This window comes from Homalodisca vitripennis, chromosome X, assembly GCF_021130785.1.
Source record: "Homalodisca vitripennis isolate AUS2020 chromosome X, UT_GWSS_2.1, whole genome shotgun sequence".
In the NCBI taxonomy this organism is placed as follows: Eukaryota; Metazoa; Arthropoda; class Insecta; order Hemiptera; family Cicadellidae; genus Homalodisca; species Homalodisca vitripennis.
In genome coordinates, this window is record NC_060215.1 from 143,964,189 (window position 1) to 143,986,914 (window position 22,726).

Consider the following 22,726-nt stretch of genomic DNA (forward strand, 5'->3'; position numbering starts at 1 on the left):
CTCCTTACGACAAGTACTCAGGTCACCATTCAGGGTAACTGACCCTGATGTTTCGAAAGAGAATATTACCCTCTTCTCCACTTTCCCCTCTTTCAGCTCAATTCCTTAACACATTGGAGTAGATCTAATCGGTACTATACTTAAACAAACATAAATTGGTCATGATTCCATTGAAAATGATTACGGCTAACCTTGGAGGGGGGGGGGGAATAGAAGAGATTTCAGACCACTTATCTCTTGCTGTGTTCTTTTAATTTTTAAAATTATGTATACTGCTGACAAATTTCTAAAGCAGTCACTCTTATCGAGTCAGAATTCAAAGTCAGACGAAATTGTCCTTGTTTCCCACAGAGGCTACATTCTACTCTGAAGCAGAGACCTATTATTATACTAATTTTAATTCCGTAACAACGTTGTAAAACGAATTTCCTAGAAATTGATCACTAGTTTATTTTAGCTGAATTGGACTAAATAATAGTTCATGGGCAAATTTTAGTAGAGGTAAATAAAATACTAATAGACAAGTTCGAAAATACATTTTTATTTTGAATTTGGGGTACTACACCAACAAAACCTGTTGATTAATTAAATTAAATTCATATAAATTTATCAAATGTATATTTATAATAAATATTATTTTATATAAATACTATTCCTATACAGTCTTTGCAATAATTCATAATATTACCTTTCCTTATTCTAAAAGGTTAAAAATCCATTATTAAATTCTACATCACAATATACAAATAGTGTTCTTTTCCTTTCCCTCTTACAATTACAATAATAAAATCTTTCTCGGCTTAATGTTACTGCGTTAAAATCAGTCTACATAATTTTGCCTTGCTTATAACAATGGCTCAATCTTTGTTATCCTCATATTGTCTCATCCTATAATAATTATATGTGATAACACACAAATTCTTTTATTAGTGGTATTCAAAAAAATTATCCACAACAGTTACAATCCATAATAGTGTTAGCAGTGACATATATTACACACACAACAGCTACCATGATAAAGAAGAACAATTAGATAATGCAAGTCTACTACAAGTACTGTATACTAATAAGATGGTGTTGGAAAGTGAAGCATTAAACATTGTTTTGCAATTCTCATAGTTGTTAGATTCCCTTGCAATCCAAGTTAAGGTTATACCTTAACTAATTAGTGATAATCATCATATACCAGAAATTAAATTACATTCTTGAGTATATATCTTAAAGCAATAGATCTCTCTGATCGAAGTAAGTTTTGTATCACTTTAATATCTTTTATGCTAAAAGATTATACACAGTATATGTAACATTTTCTGTTAAGCTTTAATATTCAGTAAGCTGTGTTCTAGGCCGCACCACACCTATAATGACCAAAGCTACAAAAACAACACTATCGCTACTATATCACATTATAGACTTGTAACAAATATTTAAACTACACAATAGAGCACCATTTTCTTTACATCAATCATCACTAGAGAACGATTTCCTTAAAAGAGACCTTAAATAATTTCCATAAACCAATAAAATAAATCTTAAACTCTCTAACAAATATTAACAACGCATCCTAACACACTAATTTTCTACTCTGGTTCATTAGAAACCCTATTTAATTTTAAAGGTGGAATTATCATAAATGACATAAAACGAGTTCATATTGAAAGATCTTCACTCCTTCCTATCCACATAATTTATAATTAAAAATGTCTATGTATTATGTATAAATATCATTTATTCTAAATATCGTACATATTTAGAATTTGACATAGCAAGGCCCTAACAATACTACTAATAATGAATTAGACTCTTTAAATTTCTGTTGAATCTGCATCCGACATTTAATAAAAACACACTTATTTAAAAACTATAGATCTTTCGTTAAAGTTTCAACACTTTTAAGAGTGGTGAATGGTAAAAGTATTAAAATTGAAACAAACCTGTGAACTGTAGAACAAGTTTCGAGTGATTCCAAACATTTTCATAGATCCTATTCAACAGATTTTATATTACTGAATAGACCTTTGAGCAGATTGAAATTTCAAAGCTTTATTGGGATTTATAAAGTCATTAGTTTAGCAAAATAAAACACGTTAACTCGTTTCAACATAACTTTTATCGTTTACCTTTATACAAGACATTTTATGGATCGTTTTCCTTATAACATTACTTAATACACAACAACGAGATTAATAGGTAATAATCCAAGTTTCCCAAATGAAATCTTAAGATGCGTTCTTGTAAAATATCGTCTTCGATGGGCCTTTAGAATTTACATAAGAAAAATGTCTAATTACTTTTATTACTCAGGTAGTAATCAGGGTGTATTACTCGGGTATTACTAAAAAGTATTACTCAGAGTGTTAGTGAAACTAAAAAATATTCAGCACTTCAATCGTCAGAAGTAAAGTTACTTTTAAAATATATAAATTGTATTTCCACTTTGCAAGCGGAATCTAAAGCTGCCCCTATGTTATAAATGAAGATATTTGTCTTCTGTCAAAGTTGTCACCTCAGCCCACACAGGTGGTAAGACGCAGGTGGACGCCAGATCCGGTTGGCTTAGCGAGCGACATTGAATTTGTTTTAAGCGGGTCTTGGGAGTGTAATTATAAATTATGTACACTTAAAGCGTGCAAGGCTATCTTGTGTCACTAGCGGACTCTAGCGGCTTCGAGTGGGAAATACCTGCAAACCGTTACAGGCCGACACTAGTGCGGTCTGGATTCATAGAGACCAACTAAGCAAAGAAAATAAATAGTATTCTACCCTATAGCTTGGAGTATTTTAAGCGTAAAAATGCTGGATGTGTAACAGTAAAGAACTAATAAAGCTCAGGAAATTTCAAACTTAGTTTGTCTTTTTAAAGCTGATTTTCAGAATAAACTGAATTTAAGGATAAATGAAACGTTACTCTTTAGTGGGTTAGGTCTTTTACATATTAAATGTCTTTTAACCGGAATGCAGAATCTTTAACCAAAAGGTTTGGTATTTTACTAGCAGCAGTTGGGTTTAACGTGACCCTATGTAATCATTATCCATCACTATCTAAGTTGTATGAAGCAATATGTAGAAGCAATGGTTCCATCGTACAAAAGTGCTAACAATATTTCATCAGTATCAAGCTCTTTCCATTTACAGATTTTTAAGGTAACTAACCATCAAAAGATCCATAACAATACAATAGGTACAGTTCTTAAGTAGTTTTACTAAATAAAAGTCGACAATCATATATGGTTAGTGTGTGATTTGAGACACTATTGGTTCGAAAATAAATTTCAAAGACGGCATTTTTTAGTATTGCTTAATGCGATAGTATGTTTTGTTAGTATTAAGGGCAAGTGCTGAATGTAGCATCAAAATAATGATTGTATAAAAAATTCGCATTATATCTCAAATTTTCGTTAGGTCCTTCTTGGATGGTGTTAAAGGGACCGGAAAGTTGTAGAAGATTATTCATAAGAATTTTTAGGTTAAATTTAAAACCAGTATGTACTCGATCTAATAAAATTACATTTAATACAACATAGGCACCATAAATTTTAGAAAAAGTTTAAAAAGTCTAAGTAGTATATTATGGATGGGTGATATTAGAAATTCTTGAACGGCGTTTAATTTTCTTTAAAGTCTTTTAAAAGTGGTTTGCAATGTTACACAGGCATCTGAAATTTTGAATACACATTGGATTGGGATTTTTAAACTTAGTCTAAAAAATATAAACTCAGTATTAAAGTTATATTGTAAGTAACTATGTTCTAGTTGGTATATCAAAATGTAATGTTTTTTCGTTAAATAAAACACAATTAATTAACCACTTGCCATGTTTTCATGCTGCTAAAATTACTGTCTGCACATCGTGATAATAGTGTGTAGCAAAATAACATACATATTTGTCTGGTAAAATGTGAATCTACATAAATATGTGTATGTGTAATCTCAAAATAACATGATATGTATTACTTAATCACAAAAGTTTTATGCAGGATAAATTCTAAAAGTATTAAACATATGTGTAGTTCTTTGTAAAAAATGTGGGTATCTTTTATGTCCTACCTACAAATTCCTTTCTACTTCCTAAAACTAAATATGGAACAAACTACTATAATTAAGACAAATATTAAAATTACAATGTATTAGTATTTTAAGCAATATATTAATAGTATGGTTTTACACGATAATAATAATAACATATATACTTGTATAACAGTTATTTAGAATGTGATCATGAGTATTTACATACATTATTGAAATGTCATTTTACAACCTACTTTCTGTGTGTCATCATTCCATATTTCGTCAACAGCTCGCCAGGCTGTATCATTCACTGTGATACACACGCACTCATGAATTACTCATATCTTGTTATCACTCTCCAATACCTCAGACACATACAGATCCATTCCTACTGCCACGGAGAATTTCGTAAGTTTCACAATGGCAAAACGGTCGCAACTTTCAAGACATAATATACGTGTGTATGTAACAATTTACACTATTTTAGTTGGTTTTAGACCAATTTTACTGTTTTAGAAAATTTTTATGATTAAAAAAGCTCATTTTAAATTTATTTCACATCGCAGTAACTGAACAAAATGTAAATGTCAGGTTATAAATTCAGAGGTACCCCTATTTCGCAGGTAAAGGGAGAATTCATATACAAAATGAGGTTGTGGATTGTAAGCATTGTTTGGGAGAAAGAAGTGTGTATATACCATATCATACCAGAACATGGTATGTACTTAAGTCTTTACCCAGTTGTTGCTTATTACTGATGTTTGTGCAGGAAATAATGGAAATTTAATTTACTCACTCGGGAATTAAAAGCACTTATTAGTATTAATTAGATCGTTTATGAATTGTTCTCAATACTTTTGTGTTCTGTTGAACATTTGCTGGAGAATCGGACACAATTAATCTATGTACAGAATAAGACGATGATGCGGAACTTAAAGGTCACACATTAAAAACTAGCCCTAACAATAGTTACAGCAACCTATGTCGGTTTGTAGCTACCGTGTTTGTTGGAATTTAATCGCTTATATTGTTAAGATGTAATTTATCAACGATTATCATTTATCGGCAACACTGGCAGTATTAAAAATACTTGTCGCTCAACAAACAATTGATTTGAAACAAACTTATTCAAATGGTGAAAAATGAGATTTTTTAATGTGGATAACTTATTCTTGAGGCTAATGAGTAAATTAAATCAGATCAAAATACCGAATGCGAATGAGTGTATTTGAAAGGAAACTTTTATTTTTACTTTGAATTGTATTCAATGCTGATAAAAATATGAATTCTATAAAAACCAGCTCTACAGTATCTGGTATACTTGATTACTGAAACAGTGCTATAATTAAATTCCTTGTTTTGGTTATTTCCATGTAAACTCCAGTACACGCTTTATTCTCATGCCACGTTGTTAGGGTTCATACCCTATTGATCAATTTGAAGTGAATGACTTTTAAGATATACAAAAATCATAATTCACTTCTGAGAACTTTCACTATTTAGAAGATACCAAAACGTGCCCTACAGTAGGGGCCACGAAAGAGTGTATTTGGCACAACACGGCAACTACCGCCTAGCATAGCGTGCTGCCGGCTACAAAGACCGTTATCAAAGTGTTGTACTGTACAAACCTCAAACTAACAGTTCATCAGCTCAGTCTTCGGGTAGTCCAAGGTCACACGCCAAATAGGCTCCTCCCTCAAGTGCACTCTCTGGTGGTCCCTACTGTAGTGCCGTCTTTTGCACAGTTTAAGAAGATTCCCTTAGCTTAAGACATTAATACTACTGAACATTTATGTTTACTTAAATGCTGGGTAGACAGTAGGGGAAACAGAACACCTATGCTACACTAATGTGACCGGCCGCAGCGTATGTGCACCGGTGTGTAGTCTGGGTGGGGATGCTGCACACAAAGGCGTCACCACGAGGGATTAGGCAGCTCCTGCAACAGACTGAACCAGTTTGTCAGACAGTGTCTGAAATAAATAAAAAGCTTAAGGTTATGTCTGAAGCGATGACACGTTTGCTTGCAAACCAGACGCAGGATGGACACCACAGTTGGAACCCTAGCAATAAGTACCATAACAGTTATTTCTTGATGAAGGAAACAGGATTTTTCCGGACATTTGCCATCGTTCAGTGAAACAAGAAATCAGTAACACTACGTTTCGAGATCTGCAATCTGATCTCTTATTCAGGTAAAGAACTAACCTAATACATAATTACAAACTAGGTTAAAATAAACTAATCTTACCAAAGCGTTGTGGCACGCCTAAGTCAGGAATCACAACCTACATGTTGTTTGTCAACTTCACTAACTCTATAAACATGCACTTAATAAAAAACTATACAAAACACTAATCATTAAAATTTAACTACGGAATACAGGTCACAATACGTCTTCACTCGTCTACTAACCACCTACGACTGACCCGACATCGAACCACTGAACGATGGCAAATGTCCGGAAAAATCCTGTTTCCTTCACAATCCTTCCATCGTCAAAAATAACCTTCAAACAAAGTATTTCTTGATGTTACGTAAGTAACTGACGATGTTTAATTCAGGTGGCTAATATCTTCTTTTACCTAGAAATAAACTAAAACTCATTATGTGACAACAATATCTTTTCACAAACAAGTAGTGCTTAAGTCTTTAGTGCATTGAAGACTGTAGCTGTTGGCCTTGTACACGGTTGTAATTTTGACCTATTAAAATAATCATAGATAATATTTTGCGACATCCTAAATTTTATTCACCATTTTTGAGTAATTATAATTGAAAATATTTATCAAAGAAAAATTAGATTGAGACTAAAGAGAAAGTATACTTCAAATACGAAATTGGTGTTGAAATAACGAAATAATGTTCAACTGAAAATCGGCTTCAAAGTTCACATTGAATAAGCCACTATAGCTTTCCCATCATAGCTACGTTATTTACTTTATTACATCAAATACTTTATCGTCACTGATGTTTGTCCGTATTTGGAACTACTGCTTAGATATTGAGGAATCATAGTGGAACATTTAAGATTCTAAATATCAGCAGTAATTAATTTATAATGCGCTACTTTACAGTATGGATTGAAATAAAGTTTTTTCGATGTAAACATCCTATTCAGGATATAAAAATGTTCAATGATATTACGATAAGACAGTGATGGGAACGGGACAGTGCATTGAGGTATTTCTTTCCCACTAGAATTGTAATGTTAAGATGTCTTATTTTACCAGGTGAAGTTATAGCTAAGAAGCCCTCTCTAACACTTAACCTGGGGGCCAACGGCTTAAAGGTGACTTCCAAACCAACACTAATGGCCGGGCAGGTGGGCTGCTTGCAAGGACAAGATCGCTCAGCGGTCGCTAATCCAAGCAGCAGCCACGCTCGACGTTGCTTGATACGGTTATCTTGCGATAACGATTGTACCTGCTACACTAAAGGGGCCCATACACGGTCAATATTATTGTGCAATATATTGCGCAATGATATTGAAGGATCGGACACACACAGTTCAATAATTTTACGCAATCAGAGTGATCAAAATTACCGAGGGGCAAGGCAGTTCGTGTGCCGTGTATGGTAAAGATGTGTGAATGTGGATGCTGCAGCGTGTGTTGTGGTCGCATTGTTAGTGAAGCCAAAGAAGAAGAGAAAGAAGCGGGTATGGATGAAGGAGTGGTTAAAAAGAAGGAACCAGTTTACTCATGATATACTGCTGAATGAGCTTCGTACAAATGAATCCAATGATTTTAAGAAGTTTGTCAGATTAGATACAGAGTCATTGGAGAATTGCCTACCGGATAATTGGCACGATATTGCGCAATACTGCTCATACACGACTCAATATTTTCAAGATTGTAAAATAGATTTATAAACTTTTTGACTTCATTGAATATATTGCACAACCAGTTTTTGGCTTTCAATATAACTCATACACGGTCAATATTATTGTGCAATATTATATTACACAATAATATTGACCGTGTATGGGCCCCTTAAGCCATTGGCATTGGCTAATTGTTTGATTAGCTGTTCGTTGAACTGAAGTAAGTTATGTGAATAGCCACGACGCACAGTGGTTCGTTTAGTAAAAAAACTCAAAATATTTAGTTCTACCTCAAAATTATGATTTTTCGATTCCAAGATACGTGAAGAGTAATATACTGTCTCGTTATCTTTTATATTTTATTACTTGTATATACTGTACATGCCCTCTTATGTAGGAACGTCTTGAAATTCAACGCTTTTCTCATTAATAGATATTGAGTTTTTAAATCTAACTTGTTAATAAAAATTTTATAATATATTGTAAGCTTAGTATATTTAATAGGGTAAATATTTATAAATTATTTTTATAACACAATTAAAGAACGTTCAGCAGAGCGAATTTTTAAAATCACCAAAAAATGTATGTTTTTTAAAGTATATTTTTATAACAATACACCGTAATGATGTGATATACAGTTTTGTTATAATTCTTATCTCTACTTATTTTCACGCATAGAACAAGGTCTGTTGTCTACTCCATACTTTGATATTCAAGCAGTAGATATCATATTGTGTTGCTTGTTACTGTTTTACTCTGAGAACTAAAAATGTCAGATTTTTCTATTCCACACCCTGTTTTATGTGAGTTTTTAATTGACAATGAGTGATTATTAGAACTATAGGTTTGTGGAAAATATTCGTAGCACAGTAAAATTCAATTTACACTAGCACTTTTTAAAATAAAAACTACATTTCAATCAAATCTTAACACAAAAAAGAACACTTTTAAAAGAATTATAGGAACTGGGTTCAATATAAATTTAACAAAGAATCACCACATGAATCCGGTGAGTCTACTGGTGGTGGCGGGACTTCAAACATCTTATGGATTATGGGTAAAGAGCTCAGTAGTATTGTATTCTCTGAGCGTGTGAAAGTCTTGCTCTCAATAGCTGAGTGATACAACTTCGTTACGTCATAAAAATAAAGGCCCAGTTTTTTAATAGGGATTCCACTTTAACCCTTACAAAACGAGCTTTAATGTTCAAATATGAGCATGTGTTTTCTGACAAATAAATACAAATAAAAAGACCAATATTTTTCCTAGTTATGTAAAAGATCTTTAAACAAAGTCTAGATGTTACATAGAAAATACTGAATTATAAAAACGACTCAAAGAGCCATTACAGAACTTACTGACAATTGACTACACTTTAAATATTTTTCTGTAATGTTCAGTATATTTAAATTTAAATAATATTTTCAACTGCTGTTTCCTGTTATCTTAAATTACACATGCATTAAATGTAATAAATTAAAAAATTAATGTTAATGTTGTTTGTAAAAAAATTGATACAAACAACGCCATTTTATAGGCACTATAAAATACAGAGTGATATCACATATCGCATACTTAGGTTCGTTCAAAATTGATATATTCATGCACTGTATATTCCCTTGCCTGATATGCTTTGCTAATGCTCACCCATATCCCAAGGGCGGACATGGACTATAATAGAACTCGAGCTTGCCTTTGCAAACAGAAAGACAGATATATAAAGACAAAAGAAAAATTTTGTTACCCCCATAAGTGATAGTAAAATTAGCCAAATTCAAATCTATGGCTCAATTTCTCTTCTCAAAATATCGTGCAGAAAGACGTGCAGCTAATTTCTCCTCCCTTGGATAAAATTTGAAGTTTCATACATAAAATGAAGCTTCATACAAAGTTTAAAGTCTATGCCTCAATTAATTATTCATATATTACGCAGGCATACAGATAAATTTAAACAGGTTGAAGATAAATTGTTCCAGCCGCCAGAATAACAGGCTTCGCTAACGCTCAGCCAATTACAATAGCCTATATAACATGCAGGTAGAACGATTCTTTATCTTCATTTGGTTGTTTTCTTAACCTATATGCGTTTTGGTATATTCCAAAATTGTAAATATATACATGTAAGTCTAATGTTTTCTAATGAATTTTAGAAAAAAAAAAAACAGCTTAATGAAATATTATAATTAATCCATAAATCTGGTTTTCTAAAAATGGGTTATGTGTATAAATATTATATTATTATTTAATTCGATTTAATGACACATTAGAACTTATGGGAAAATTGAGTGCTATGGTTGAAAAACAGGTTTTTGAAAAAAAAAAAAAAAAAAAAAAAAAAAAAAAAAAAAAACACTTTTGAACCACTGTGTGACGCGATGCAACGCATCGAGAGCTAAATAAATTTATCCGAAAACACCTATGTAGTCAAGAAATGCTGAAGTCTGCACTGAAAGCAAAATCAGGGTGTTTAACCAAAACTGACGACGTCATACGTTCGTCGAAACGTGTCTGCAGCGCTCTCAACAGGCCACACAAATAACATTGGCGCCTAAACCTGAAGAAAGAAAATACAATATACTGAAATCCACATCCAGCAAAGTGACTCAGAGTCAGAGTAAGTATAATACTATAGCCATTTGAATAGATGGAACAAGTAGACTTACCTACTGATGGCGACTCTACAGTTCTACACCGAGTCTCCGACAACGACCACCACATCAAAAACATAGAACACATAAAACACAAGTTACAACTTAACACTGACCCTTCTTCTAACATTCATAAAATTTCCCAATTATATAAAAATTATTAGTCCGAATAAAATACATTCGCACCTTTTTGGAACAGTAAGTAATTAGAATTCCCAGTTGTAGATCGAGGGCTGACTGGAATACTAAAATAGCAATATGTAGAGGTAGGACAAAAAATTTAAGGAGAAGAGCAAATATAAATCAAATGATACACAAAGAATTTCATCAGCTAATTGAAAGTAATATATTTGTATTCTATTGATTAGTAGGGGATATTAGTTAACTAATGATGACTTGGCTTCACTAGACTATGAAAATGACTTGCTCCATTTCCTTCAAATTGCTTAATACCTAATACAACTATAGAGAATTTCAATATGAATTTCCTTGCAGTTCTAAATATTAATACATTTCTTAACATAGGTATAAACAATAAGGCAGCCAAGGAACAATTAAAAATTTGATATGCCGTATTTCCAATTCACAGAGCCTGCACTCAAATTGTTGATTGCCACTACTGTCAAAACTGGTGTTTTAAAATGACTGAGATAGTAATCTTTTACACTGTCACTATTTTTCGGATTTTTATTTCTGTCATGATATCTAAATCCGTAAGAGAATTTAATATCACATATTACAATTTATTGGCATGATTAATTGAAAAACATTAAGAGAAAACTAGCATTAGGTATCAAACCTCAGACAAATGGGAAACAGCATTTGGGTCCGTGTCGAACCAGAATGCATTTATCTCTAGGCTGTCAGAGATAACAAACAAAGTTATTCAGGGACGACTGATTTCCTGGAACTGAAGCCTGCGGATTGTAACAGGTTACTAGGGTACTACTGTTTACTTGGATACTTCGTGTAGTAGTGGGTCGTCTTGTAACTTCCTGATCAAATATTACTATGAATTAAACTGACACATTTCTGAAATACTAAATGTAAACAGTATTATTTAATTGTAAATAAAAAAAAATTATACATTAAAGTTAAAAAATACAATTATTTTATACAATATTAGCCCGATCTCTGTACATTCATATCCCTGTCTTATCGTGAGTTGGAAATTTAAAAAACTGGAAATTTCCAGTTCGAGGAGATATTTTTCCGTAAAAACTGTAAACTGCCTAACACCTCTTTGAGACAACCCAACTCACAGAAATCCTCCAGATGTCCTCATAATCCTAGATTTACAGTAGTTTAGTCAAATACTTCTAGGCTGATATTGTACGTAGTTAACAGTCAACATTAAAAACTCTTAGTATAATTAAATTTAATAATTTTATTACAATGAAAATAATATATAAAATAATTTCAAACTTAATAATAAACAGAATAAACACACGTAAAGAATCTTTTTAAAAGTAATTGTTAATACTTTTTTGAGAAAAATTGGTCATAAATACAAGCTTAGGTACCTTTATTTATTTTTACGACTATGTACTTTTTATGTACAAATTGTCCTGCTTTTTTTACTTGAAAACCAATTAGTTACGACAATGTGAGTTGTTTCCAATATATAGATTTTTTTACTGAAAATAATTTCTAAAAGTTAATTGTTATATATCACAAGGAAAAGGGACGTTATCTGGTTTGCGTTAGGTAGTAATCAAGCACATTTTTATTTTACGTAAACATTAATAAAAACATAAAACACTCCTTAGTTATCAAACAACCGATAATTTAAAGTCTTTCTTTGATCAAATGTAAGGTTTTAACAGAATTTTTGTATGGCTTAACCTGCTTTTTACATACAATGTTAATATTGGCTTACTGAAATTTCTAGCAAATCTATATATTTTATGTTAAACACGGTTTACGGAGAAAATAGGTTTATTTTGATTTAGTGTTGCTTTTTATATAATTCTTTATATTTATAACTCATAACTATCAGATCTATCTATTAACTATCAGTTAAATCTATTATTACATTCGTTTCCAAACATTATCGCCACTTATTTCAAAATGCCATTTATTTTAAAGTGTAGAAATAATTTTTCATAAGGTCTGGAAGGAGAAAATAATATGGTACTCCTTTTAAATAAAATAATAGAACAAAATAATACATACATAATATAACTTATAAATATTAAACTAAATAGAAAACATACATTTTTGATCCTCAACATACGTTTCAGATAAATATACTTAAATATAAGAGTAATAGACAAGTAAAATTAAATTTAAAAACAAACTTTTACAATTTATTTATAACTTGCAATGTCACAATTTAAGATAATAGAATACTGTTTTTTACGGTTCTTATTATTGTAGAAACATATCCACAAATAAGAGTAAATTACCTATATAAATAGAAAAATTATGTAAAATTAACGTAAATCAGATCCTAAGGAATATATAAAGCCTTTTGAGAAAGACATTCTCTCAATGTGTTAATATTTCAATTTTGTCTAATATCTTAATGCTTGATATTTTGTAAAAGACTGTATTCACAAGAAAGTTTTACAACCACACTAACACTACTCAAACTCTATATGGAATTTTGTAAATTTAATTTATGATTTACAAAAATTAAATAATAATAAAATTTTTATTACAAAATTTGCCTGACAAATTACAATAAAACTAACAAAGTTATAATTTGGAATTGTTTAAATAATAAGTAGATCGCTTAAAATAACTGTCATGACAGTTTTAGAATCATCCCTATGGAAAGGCTATGTGACGTTTCGTTTTAACGTACAACGTAAGGCATGCTCACCACATATATCATGCACAGCACAAACACAGAGTTAATCCTTCAACATCCACAGTTGTCCATGTATACTGTAAATATCAAAGGTGTTATGGTCTCACGTAATGTATTTCCTAATGAAGTAAATAAAGAAAAAAGCGAAGAATTGATTAAATAAGAAATTAAAGACGTTCGCAGGCTATTATTTATTCTTCATTATTATTTTCATCGCACTTCCTGATTACTCCATACTTTATTTTATCTTTATTCTAGCAGTTCAGTTTACCTTGTCTTTATAATAGTCAAACTCGATTTGACACACATGTGGAGAAGGGAAAATTTGTATTAAGTTTAAATTTTTACGCGTTAATCATAATCTAACGCTATGCGGCACTTTAGTTTCATGGTGAAAACTATTGTATATTTCTTGTTAATACTTTACTTTAAAATGAGTAAAATACCAACTCTTCAACATCGATCTTACATATTAAATAATTTTTGTAACTATTCTGTTAGGGTCAGGAGGGGGGTTAATGACAATTTTGAAACGACTAAGTAAAACTTATTATTTTTGTTTTTCCGTAGCGGTGTGCTTGTTTTTAGACCTATCTTCACTTCGCAGAATTATTGAAAATGCATTTAGTTTTAGTTATAATTTTCCAAAATTATTATATACAAGCCTTATATAAATCAACTGAAAACTTATATGATAGAAATAATTCTGGGCCAACAAAACCCTGGGAAAGGAAGAAAATAATGGAATCGTACTTTTAAATTTAAATCATTCTCCAGTTTTGAAAAAGTGAAAAGACCTTCCCAAGTACAGAATATTTCAAAATAAAACAGCTATATACTTAAATAAATTACTCCATACCCCTCCAAGATCAGCAAACACGCGAGTTGTATGAAGTTTGTTATTTATGGAAGAATAACACTCGAGTTGTTGTTATTTGGCTCTGAAAGTGTCACAATGTAAACAATCTTGTTTAATGTTTTTATTCATCTACTCACTTTTCTGAAAAAGGCAAATATTTAAATACGATGACTTGTATTTTGTAGACAGTTTAGAGTTAAGGATAATGCAACAACGCCTTTTCTATATATCCATCATTGCCTGTTTCTACAAGGACCCTAAAAGCACAATACTTTAGAATGCGCAAAAAATGAACGCTCTGTCGAATAAATGATAAATGTTCACGTTTCATAGTGCCAAAACACTGTCCAAACAAGTGAAATAAGAATCAGAACCCGAAATTGAAACAAATGTATTGAGTAGTGCGATTCAAAACGTTCAGTATATTCCTTGTCAAGATTTCTTTCGCTCGATATATTACAGCATGTTTTGGAAATTACGTGATTTATAGTATAGAAATTACGTCTCCTTTAGAAACAATTCTTTGTTCCCAGGCCACGCCCACATGTATGGTATTGAACAGAATTTACTTCTTTGCTATGGTTCGTAACGACAATTTTCCTTAAAATAACACTACATATGTTGGTCCTATATTTTATTGTATTCAACCAAATTTAACCAATCTGAATGATTATGCGTGTCAAATGGACTGAGTCAATATCGAGGGGTGAAGGGGTTCCATTTCGTTGCTGTATTTAGATTAATCCGTCAAAGGAATTAATGGCGTCATCTGTAATTTACCATGGTTTATATGCAGAACATAAAAAATTGTTGTTTATAAACAGTAAAGAATATTTACAACATTAACAACATCTAGACAGTCTTTACAAACAAAAAGCTGCGCAAGTGCTCTCTTGATAAAAGAATTTGGAGTACTTGGTGGACGTGGCCTAGCGGTTGACCTCTATTGACAGTGCAGGGTGGTTCTAACGGTTCATTTCTAAACATTTCCGCCAGCAGAAGAGTTTTGTGTATATGGCCCCAGACTGCGTATTATGGATTGATATACCCCCACCTGTCATATGGAGTGGTCTTGTGGGGAGGCTGTGCTAATACACATTTCTCTAGAGTGTTTACACTTTTAAAAAAGCCGTTAGAATAATTAATTGCAAAACTACAATGGAGAGAGTCGTGCAGACCAGTATTCAGAAATCTGAAACTGTTGACATTACCCTGCCTCTACATTCTAGAGACTTCTATGGTTTTCAAGTCAAAATGCAATCGCATCAGAGGTAGTGATATACACTCATATGAGACTAGAGGCAGGGACAACTACCGAACTGGGAGACACAGGACGGTAATACATGAGCGTTTGCCTTCTCAGGCAGGAGCTCAGTTTGTCAAAAAACTGCCAAATTTCATGAAAAGTGCCGCAATGCCTAAGGTATTTAAAACTCGTCTGAAAACTGCATTGCTCTCAGAAGCTTTTTACAATACAGACGAGTTCATGGCACATGTTTGGGTGACCACATAATTGGCTGACTGACGCTGGTGCTAGAGTGGGAAATTCGAATGAATGAGCAGTAGGATGGATGGAATAAATTGTATGTATGAAAGTAACCTAGATGTCATGTATGAATCCAAAATTTTAGCTTATTTTCTTCCTTGACAATTGCTATAACATGTACATGTTCTAAAGCAATAAAATTATTATTATTACTGTGTCAGCTGATAGGATCACCAAAATAATATAAGAATTTTTCACTAAACGAATAATAATTTAATTTAAAATGCAATTAAACAATCTAAAAATTGCAAGCGGACACCTTCATGACAATTACTGAAACATACGGAATATCTACTTCGAACTCATAATATTTTAAATAAAATTACTAACATTCAGTGAGATAGTTAGACGTTAGAGACATGGAATGTCTAATCCTGAGAGAATCCAATCTCCTCGTAGGTCTTTTACATGGCACTTTGATGTGTAGCTGAAATTCCGTTGTATCGTCAACGTGGATCGCCCACCCAGTGCGCTTGAGACACAACGTGGATCGCCCACCCAGTGCGCTTGCGACACAACGTGGATCGCCCACTCAGTGCGCTTGCGACACAACGTGGATCGCCCACCCAGTGCGCTTGCGACACAACGTGGATCGCCCACCCAGTGCGCTTGCGACACAACGTGGATCGCCCACCCAGTGCGCTTGCGACACAACGTGGATCGCCCACCCAGTGCGCTTGCGACACAACGTGGATCGCCCACCCAGTGCGCTTGCGACACAACGTGGATCGCCCACCCAGTGGCGCTTGCGACACAGCCTATAGGATCGTTGAGAAATTTTACCAAGGCACTGTTTCGAGATTATTTGTGTTACTACTTTAATTCATTGTGTTATAATCACAACTCCTATTAAAAGGTATACACATTCTTACCATTATATTTAATATATGTTTTAAAGCTATATAACTTTATTAAGCTTAAATTATGAGTCGTTAATTTAAAATATAATCTGATTATGCCTTCAAAACAATTATTTTGTAGAAAAAAATTTTAAAACACGAAACAAGTTTTAAAGATTTTTTAAATGACCGTAATGTTTTTAAATTAACTACACGTTCAGTTGTAAAATAGTAAGTTTTTGTGGAATGATAATAAAAGGAGCCTCAGCCACATTTAATTTTTCTGTTGTTATCTTGAAATAATTTATATTACTAGTTTCCTCCTATTTATGTTTACAGTCAAATCTCTTTGACATATTATAGTATTCTGAGCAGATTTATTTAGTTGCATGAAGGCTGTATATTGAATGTACCACCACCTCTACGGTACAGATACTCTGTAGAAATCCTTCTTTTAAATTCCATACAAGATGATGGATGCAATGCCATACACAGTAGTATGCAACAGCATGTTTGTGTGACAGGCACCTCTGATACAGTTTTTAAAATTTAAACACTTTTAATCCTATTTTTTCCACGTCATCCTAAATATAATCGTACATATTTAAATATATTCACAAAATTATACGTACAGTATATAAATAAAGGTATAAACATCGCTTAACATTCACTAATAATCGTGAAACAGCGAAAAAAGAATGGAGACTTCACTGAGTCGAAATATATTTCAAAGTCTTCTTAAAGATTGTTTGTTACCTATAGAATGATATATTTATTCAAATACCTTCTGTAACCTAAGGAGACTTTTGTGGCTTCAACCCACATTGAGCTTTCTTGGGTTCACCTATTCACATCAAAGTTGTTTCAGAATTTTAGCAATTATGCAAGAACTGGAGAAATCAGCAAGACGGTAGAGCAATGAACTGAATTGAAAACCTATTTTCTTTCAGATTGATTACTCAACGAGTTTACAATCGTGAAATAAAACGGGGAACTCTTTATCGCAAAGTAGTTGTAATAATTAAATCAGAACTAATGCACAGAGTTTTCATTCAAATTAAATCGGCATAATTTTTATTAGATACTTTAAAAGCATTAAAAATTGTTTTAATGAATAGTATATTATGTGAGAATATTCATGTTGTAATGAGGTGGGTGACTGTAGATTCATTTCAGACCGAAACCAGACTAAGAAGTGGTTAAGATTCGTGTCCAAAAAGCATCTCGTCATCGTTATTTTATGAGGTTTTGACAGTATTAGTATCACTGCCAAACGTTTTTATCCACGTAATCTTGCAAAGTTATGCCTCAAAAACTTTATGTTAGACTATTCTGAAGTATTATTCATGACTTTGTATAAAACACTAAGTTATTTCGCGATAATGTCTTACGATATGATTGACTTACTTCAATGGAATTAAAACATTGACCGTTAAACATCAGTACGATTCGTGTGCCAGAAATAAGTTAGGATTTGATCTAGTGAGCCAAGTAATGAAGAGGTATCAGGTGCCCTGAGGCTTACTAATTAGGGTCCATTTACACAAAGGGTGGGTGGCTGCCTAGATGACGACCGGTAAGCCACGTTGCCAATGTAGGTCAACCGCCAGAGCCAAAGCCAACCAAGAGGCATAACCGTTTAACGATCAAAGGCGCCTATCTCATCATGAGGATCATTTTTCTCATGATGTATCAGCACGTCGTCGACATCACAGTAATCTTAAAAGTATTGTTCAGTATCTATTTTTTTAAATAGAGATTCTCATCGAGATTTTCAAACAGCTCATCTTAAGGTCTTGAACAAAACTATACATAAATTATCTAAAACTTTTCCCTAACCGAATACGTTCCAACGATTAATTTATTTTGTAAAGTAACAGAGCAATTTATTTTATGTTATTAAAAACCGATTCTATCCAATAAATGTCATATTAAAGGTAATATACACTATATAACTTGTGCCAGTATGTACTTTTATTGTCAATTTTAATGGCTACATTACATGTTTTCATTAGAGTATAACTTTCAAGAACGCTTGCTGAATAAAGACGTTATTTATTTATTATTTTATTTACTTTATTTATTTTATGTATTTTATTTATTATTTATTTTATGTTTTCCACTATCAGTACCAATATCTCACAGATTTCCTTTTATTCATAAATTCTTCCACATTATTAGCTAACTCCACGATTTTGAGAACGGTCATGAGTGACTTTTCTTAAGTTTTTCGTTATACACCCGTTATTAATTATGTGGCTGAATCACTGTCAGTATTCAGTAAATGTATATTTTCCCACAACATCAGCTGAAGATTATTAGTCTTTTTTCATTGTGTTTCTGTTAAATAAGTTGAAGATTGTTAAAGTCTTCTTTCAGTGTGTTTTTCGTCACATAACCTGATGATCGTTAAAGTATTTACCAATATTAAAAAAACACACAAGAATATGAAAGGGATTTACATTAAAATACTTTCAACGAGAAAGCTTTCAGAGGGTAAGGGTGAGAAAGGTTTTTAATCCTTTCTCCTCTAAGCTATGTTAAAAATTATTTATTAATTGAATAATTTTATAACTCATTGGGTCTGCACTCTGCGAAATTGCATCTAAAATGCAGATTAACAAATAATTTACGTTGTAAAAAGAATATTTCCGATAATTTATTATTCTCAGAAGAAGTTAAGGTTTTAATCAAAGATATTCTTAGTTACCCCTTCCAATTTTAAAATATTCAGTAAACAATGTTGATATTTTGAAGGGGCATTATCAAGAAAAACCATTATTTCACTCTACCAATTTCAGTAAGAAAATATTTTTCCAAAATCCAACCCTGTTAGCCTTTTACTTCCCGTTCTCATCTCATTGTATTAAACATATGTGAAATAATAATAATATATGCAAAGGAAATAAAACAGATATTATGAGCCAGAGAGACATTATCAAACATAGAAAGAACTGTGTTACGAGCCTTTTGAGGTCATTTTGCCAAATAAACAATTCATAATCAGTCTTGAGCAACGGTAGGTACGCTAATGTGTCAAATAGAATAGAAGATCATATAGTTCGTGCGATGATTTTATCAAACATAATAAAGCATGAGTATCACTATCTATGCGAGGATATTATCAAACAGATAATGCATGAGCTACTATCTATAAGATAAGATAAGAGTCCAAAATGATGAGATAACAGGGGGCACTACTACTCAGGTTGGAAGATAACATTTGAAACATGCTGTCTTTAACGCAAGATTTAAAGCCTTAAAATTTTCGCCCTATGACTGTTAATTTATTCGATTTGTTACTATGGAGCTAAGGTTAATTACAGTGTGTGCATGCAGACAGTCCAGTGTGTAAGTATAATATATACTTAATTACAACGATGATTTGAAAACGATCCAGGATAACTTACCTCGGATGAAGCTCAAAAAGTGACCTGACGCCCAGCCATTGCTAACTTTTAGGGACACATTATTAAAGTACATTTTGTTTGGTTGAGATAACATATCAGAGAGGGAGGAAGACTTATACAAACCTTCTGTTGCCATTAAAGTTTAATAACAAAGATGTTTCTAGTTATGTATTCAACCAGTGTGGTGTATAAAAACTAAATATTTCGTTATTGCATGGAATATTTTACCGCAAGGCTTTTTAGCGTTAGAAGGAAAACTCTAATGGCATCGAAAAGGTCTGTAGCTTCAAAATATTAATTTTAAGTACAGACCGTTTATTGTTAATAACAACTGAATATTGAAAATGTGTCTTAGACATGTGATAGTAAAATTCGACGTTTGTTGCAAGGAAAGAACATTATGGGAATTGTAAATAATGAGCTCTTAGTAAATTATTAATTTACAAATATTCTCAGTAAATCAACCAGCGTTTTAAATTCATAACCGAAGCAGGAAAACATTTGACTTTGATTTCTTCTGATCTGTTCGGCACATGAATATGATTGAGTATCACGTTGAGATCTTTGTGCTGCTGATCAAATGTTGTAATTTTTTTATAATTTTATATACGAAGATCCCACGAATAGCTTTAAACGTTTGATTTTATATTACTTGCCCTATTTATGCACCAAACACTTTCAAACACTACACAAATAATAAAGTATATTTTTAAAATATTCTGTGAAAATTAAAGCTCCCTAACAATTGTAGAAACAAAATGGTGACATATTGAAAATTTTACCATTTTGCTTCCTATAAAAATGCGTTTCTTGAATTGCCTGATTTTATTACTGCGTTGCAGTTTTAAAGAACAGTTATTTAGATTGTTGAAAACAGCTGTCTGATTGAAGAATATTACGTTTACTATAAACACATAACCTAACCTCCTCCATTACAGTTTTACTGATATTGAAGTTCGAGAAATGGCTTTTAATGTTGAACAAAAAGTGAAGTGTTGTGCCTGGGCCATTGCTTTTGGCAACATTACAGAAGCAATTAGACAATTTCAAGTTGCCTACCCAGAAGTTGAACCACCTAGCAATCAACAATAACTAAGTGGAAAAATCTTTTGTTAGAAACTGGAAATTTTGTAAAAAAGTACTCTAGAGGATTAAATGAGGAAAGAGAAGTCCTAGTATGTGCATCAATGCTCGGCTCTCCAGGTAAACCGAAATCACTAACGAAGGTTGAACTTGAAACTGGTGTTCTAAAGTCTTCAGTACAGAGACCAGTTAAGAAAAACAAAATTAAATTTTGCAAAAAGTCACCTACCACATAATCATTTTGAAGATGATCCGGATAGAAGAGTGGAATTTTGTTCTCGTATCATTGAGTTTCATGAGCTAGATCCTAATGGGCCTAGTTAAATTGTTTTTTTCAGACGAGTCCACTTTCTACCGCAATGGTGCTGTAAATAGGCATAATTGTAATTATTACAACACCAGTAATCCACACATTCTTGAACAAACTCTACTCAAATGAAAAGGAATTACTGTTTGGGCAGCTGTCAGTTGTAATAGGGTGCTATCTTACAACATTTCAGACAGTACAATGACTGGTAATAGGTATGAACAGGTTTTAAATGAACAAGTCTCATTTTACGGTTCCGGAAATGGATCAAGCAATCAAGATGGTGCTCCTCCTCATTTCGCAAATCCTGCCAAGCAATTACTAAATGACAACCTTCATGGATTGGTCGTGGAAGTAATTTTATAGATTGGTCACCCCGATCCCCAGATTTAACTGTGTGTGATTTCTTTCTATGGGGTTACTTAAAGGAACAAGTTTATACTCGTAGCTTCAATAATTATGAGCAATTAAAAAAATCAATTAAAGAGGAAATTCTCTGGATACCGCAGAATTTCTTTGTAAGAGCTTACGATTCATTTGGTAAGCACTGTTATCAGTGTGTCGCTGTGGATGGATTACTGTTCGAATAATTGTGGACTGAAATTGTAGGTTTTTTAAAAGCTATGTTCCAATTTTCTGATTGGAATGCTTTACTTCTCTAGAATATGACAATATATAATTTTACAAAACCAAAAATACTGTTTTTAAAGTATAGTTTTTCAAAATGCTACCATTTTGTTTAAACAATTGCTAGAGAGCTGAAAATTTTTAACTGAATATTTTTAAAACATATTTAATTAATTGTGTAGAGTTTGAAAATATTCGGTGATAAATGGGCAAGTAATATAAAATCAAACTTTTAAACCTCTTCGTGGGTACACTGGTAGTATGCCCAGGGTACGTGGATGTACCCTGTACACCCTGTACAGAGTATATGAAAAGTGTGCATGCCCCATATTAACCTTTAAACGACCGCACCTATAAAAACCAGTTTACATATGTAGAGTAGAAAAAGTGCACTTTTCTGTTAGCATTGCAAGATTGTCGCTGCCCATAAAATACCAAAGTTCGGGCCCAATTTAATAATTTGTAATGTGAACGCCCGTCAAGATTAATATCCTTTTAAAGGTCTTTATAAAACAAAATTAAAGCTGAAACAGAAGTTGCCATCTTTAGCCAGTAAAACCATATGTATTTTGGAAGCTAGGAACAGCTAACTTAAAGAACGAAATATTTTGAGAATAATACATAAAAATGTTCTTTTTTCAATCTTTACTGATTATTGTTACGGTAGTGTATCAATATTACTTGATTACTAAGAAAGTGCACGTGAGAATGTTTGCAGCGGCAAGTTAACGTTCTCTAGTCGTGAATATTAGATC

General features: G+C 32.4%; 1 protein-coding gene across 1 annotated transcript in view; it reads right to left on the reverse strand.

The window, feature by feature from the left end:
- Positions 1-519: 519 nt before the first annotated feature.
- Positions 520-22,726, reverse strand: part of LOC124369652 — a 63,373-nt gene continuing 41,166 nt past the window's right edge. The window contains exon 3 of the mRNA XM_046827704.1: positions 520-5,960. Within this exon, the coding sequence (XP_046683660.1) occupies positions 5,940-5,960 (21 nt within the window). The 3' untranslated portion in view covers positions 520-5,939. The remainder of the gene's footprint in view (positions 5,961-22,726) is intronic.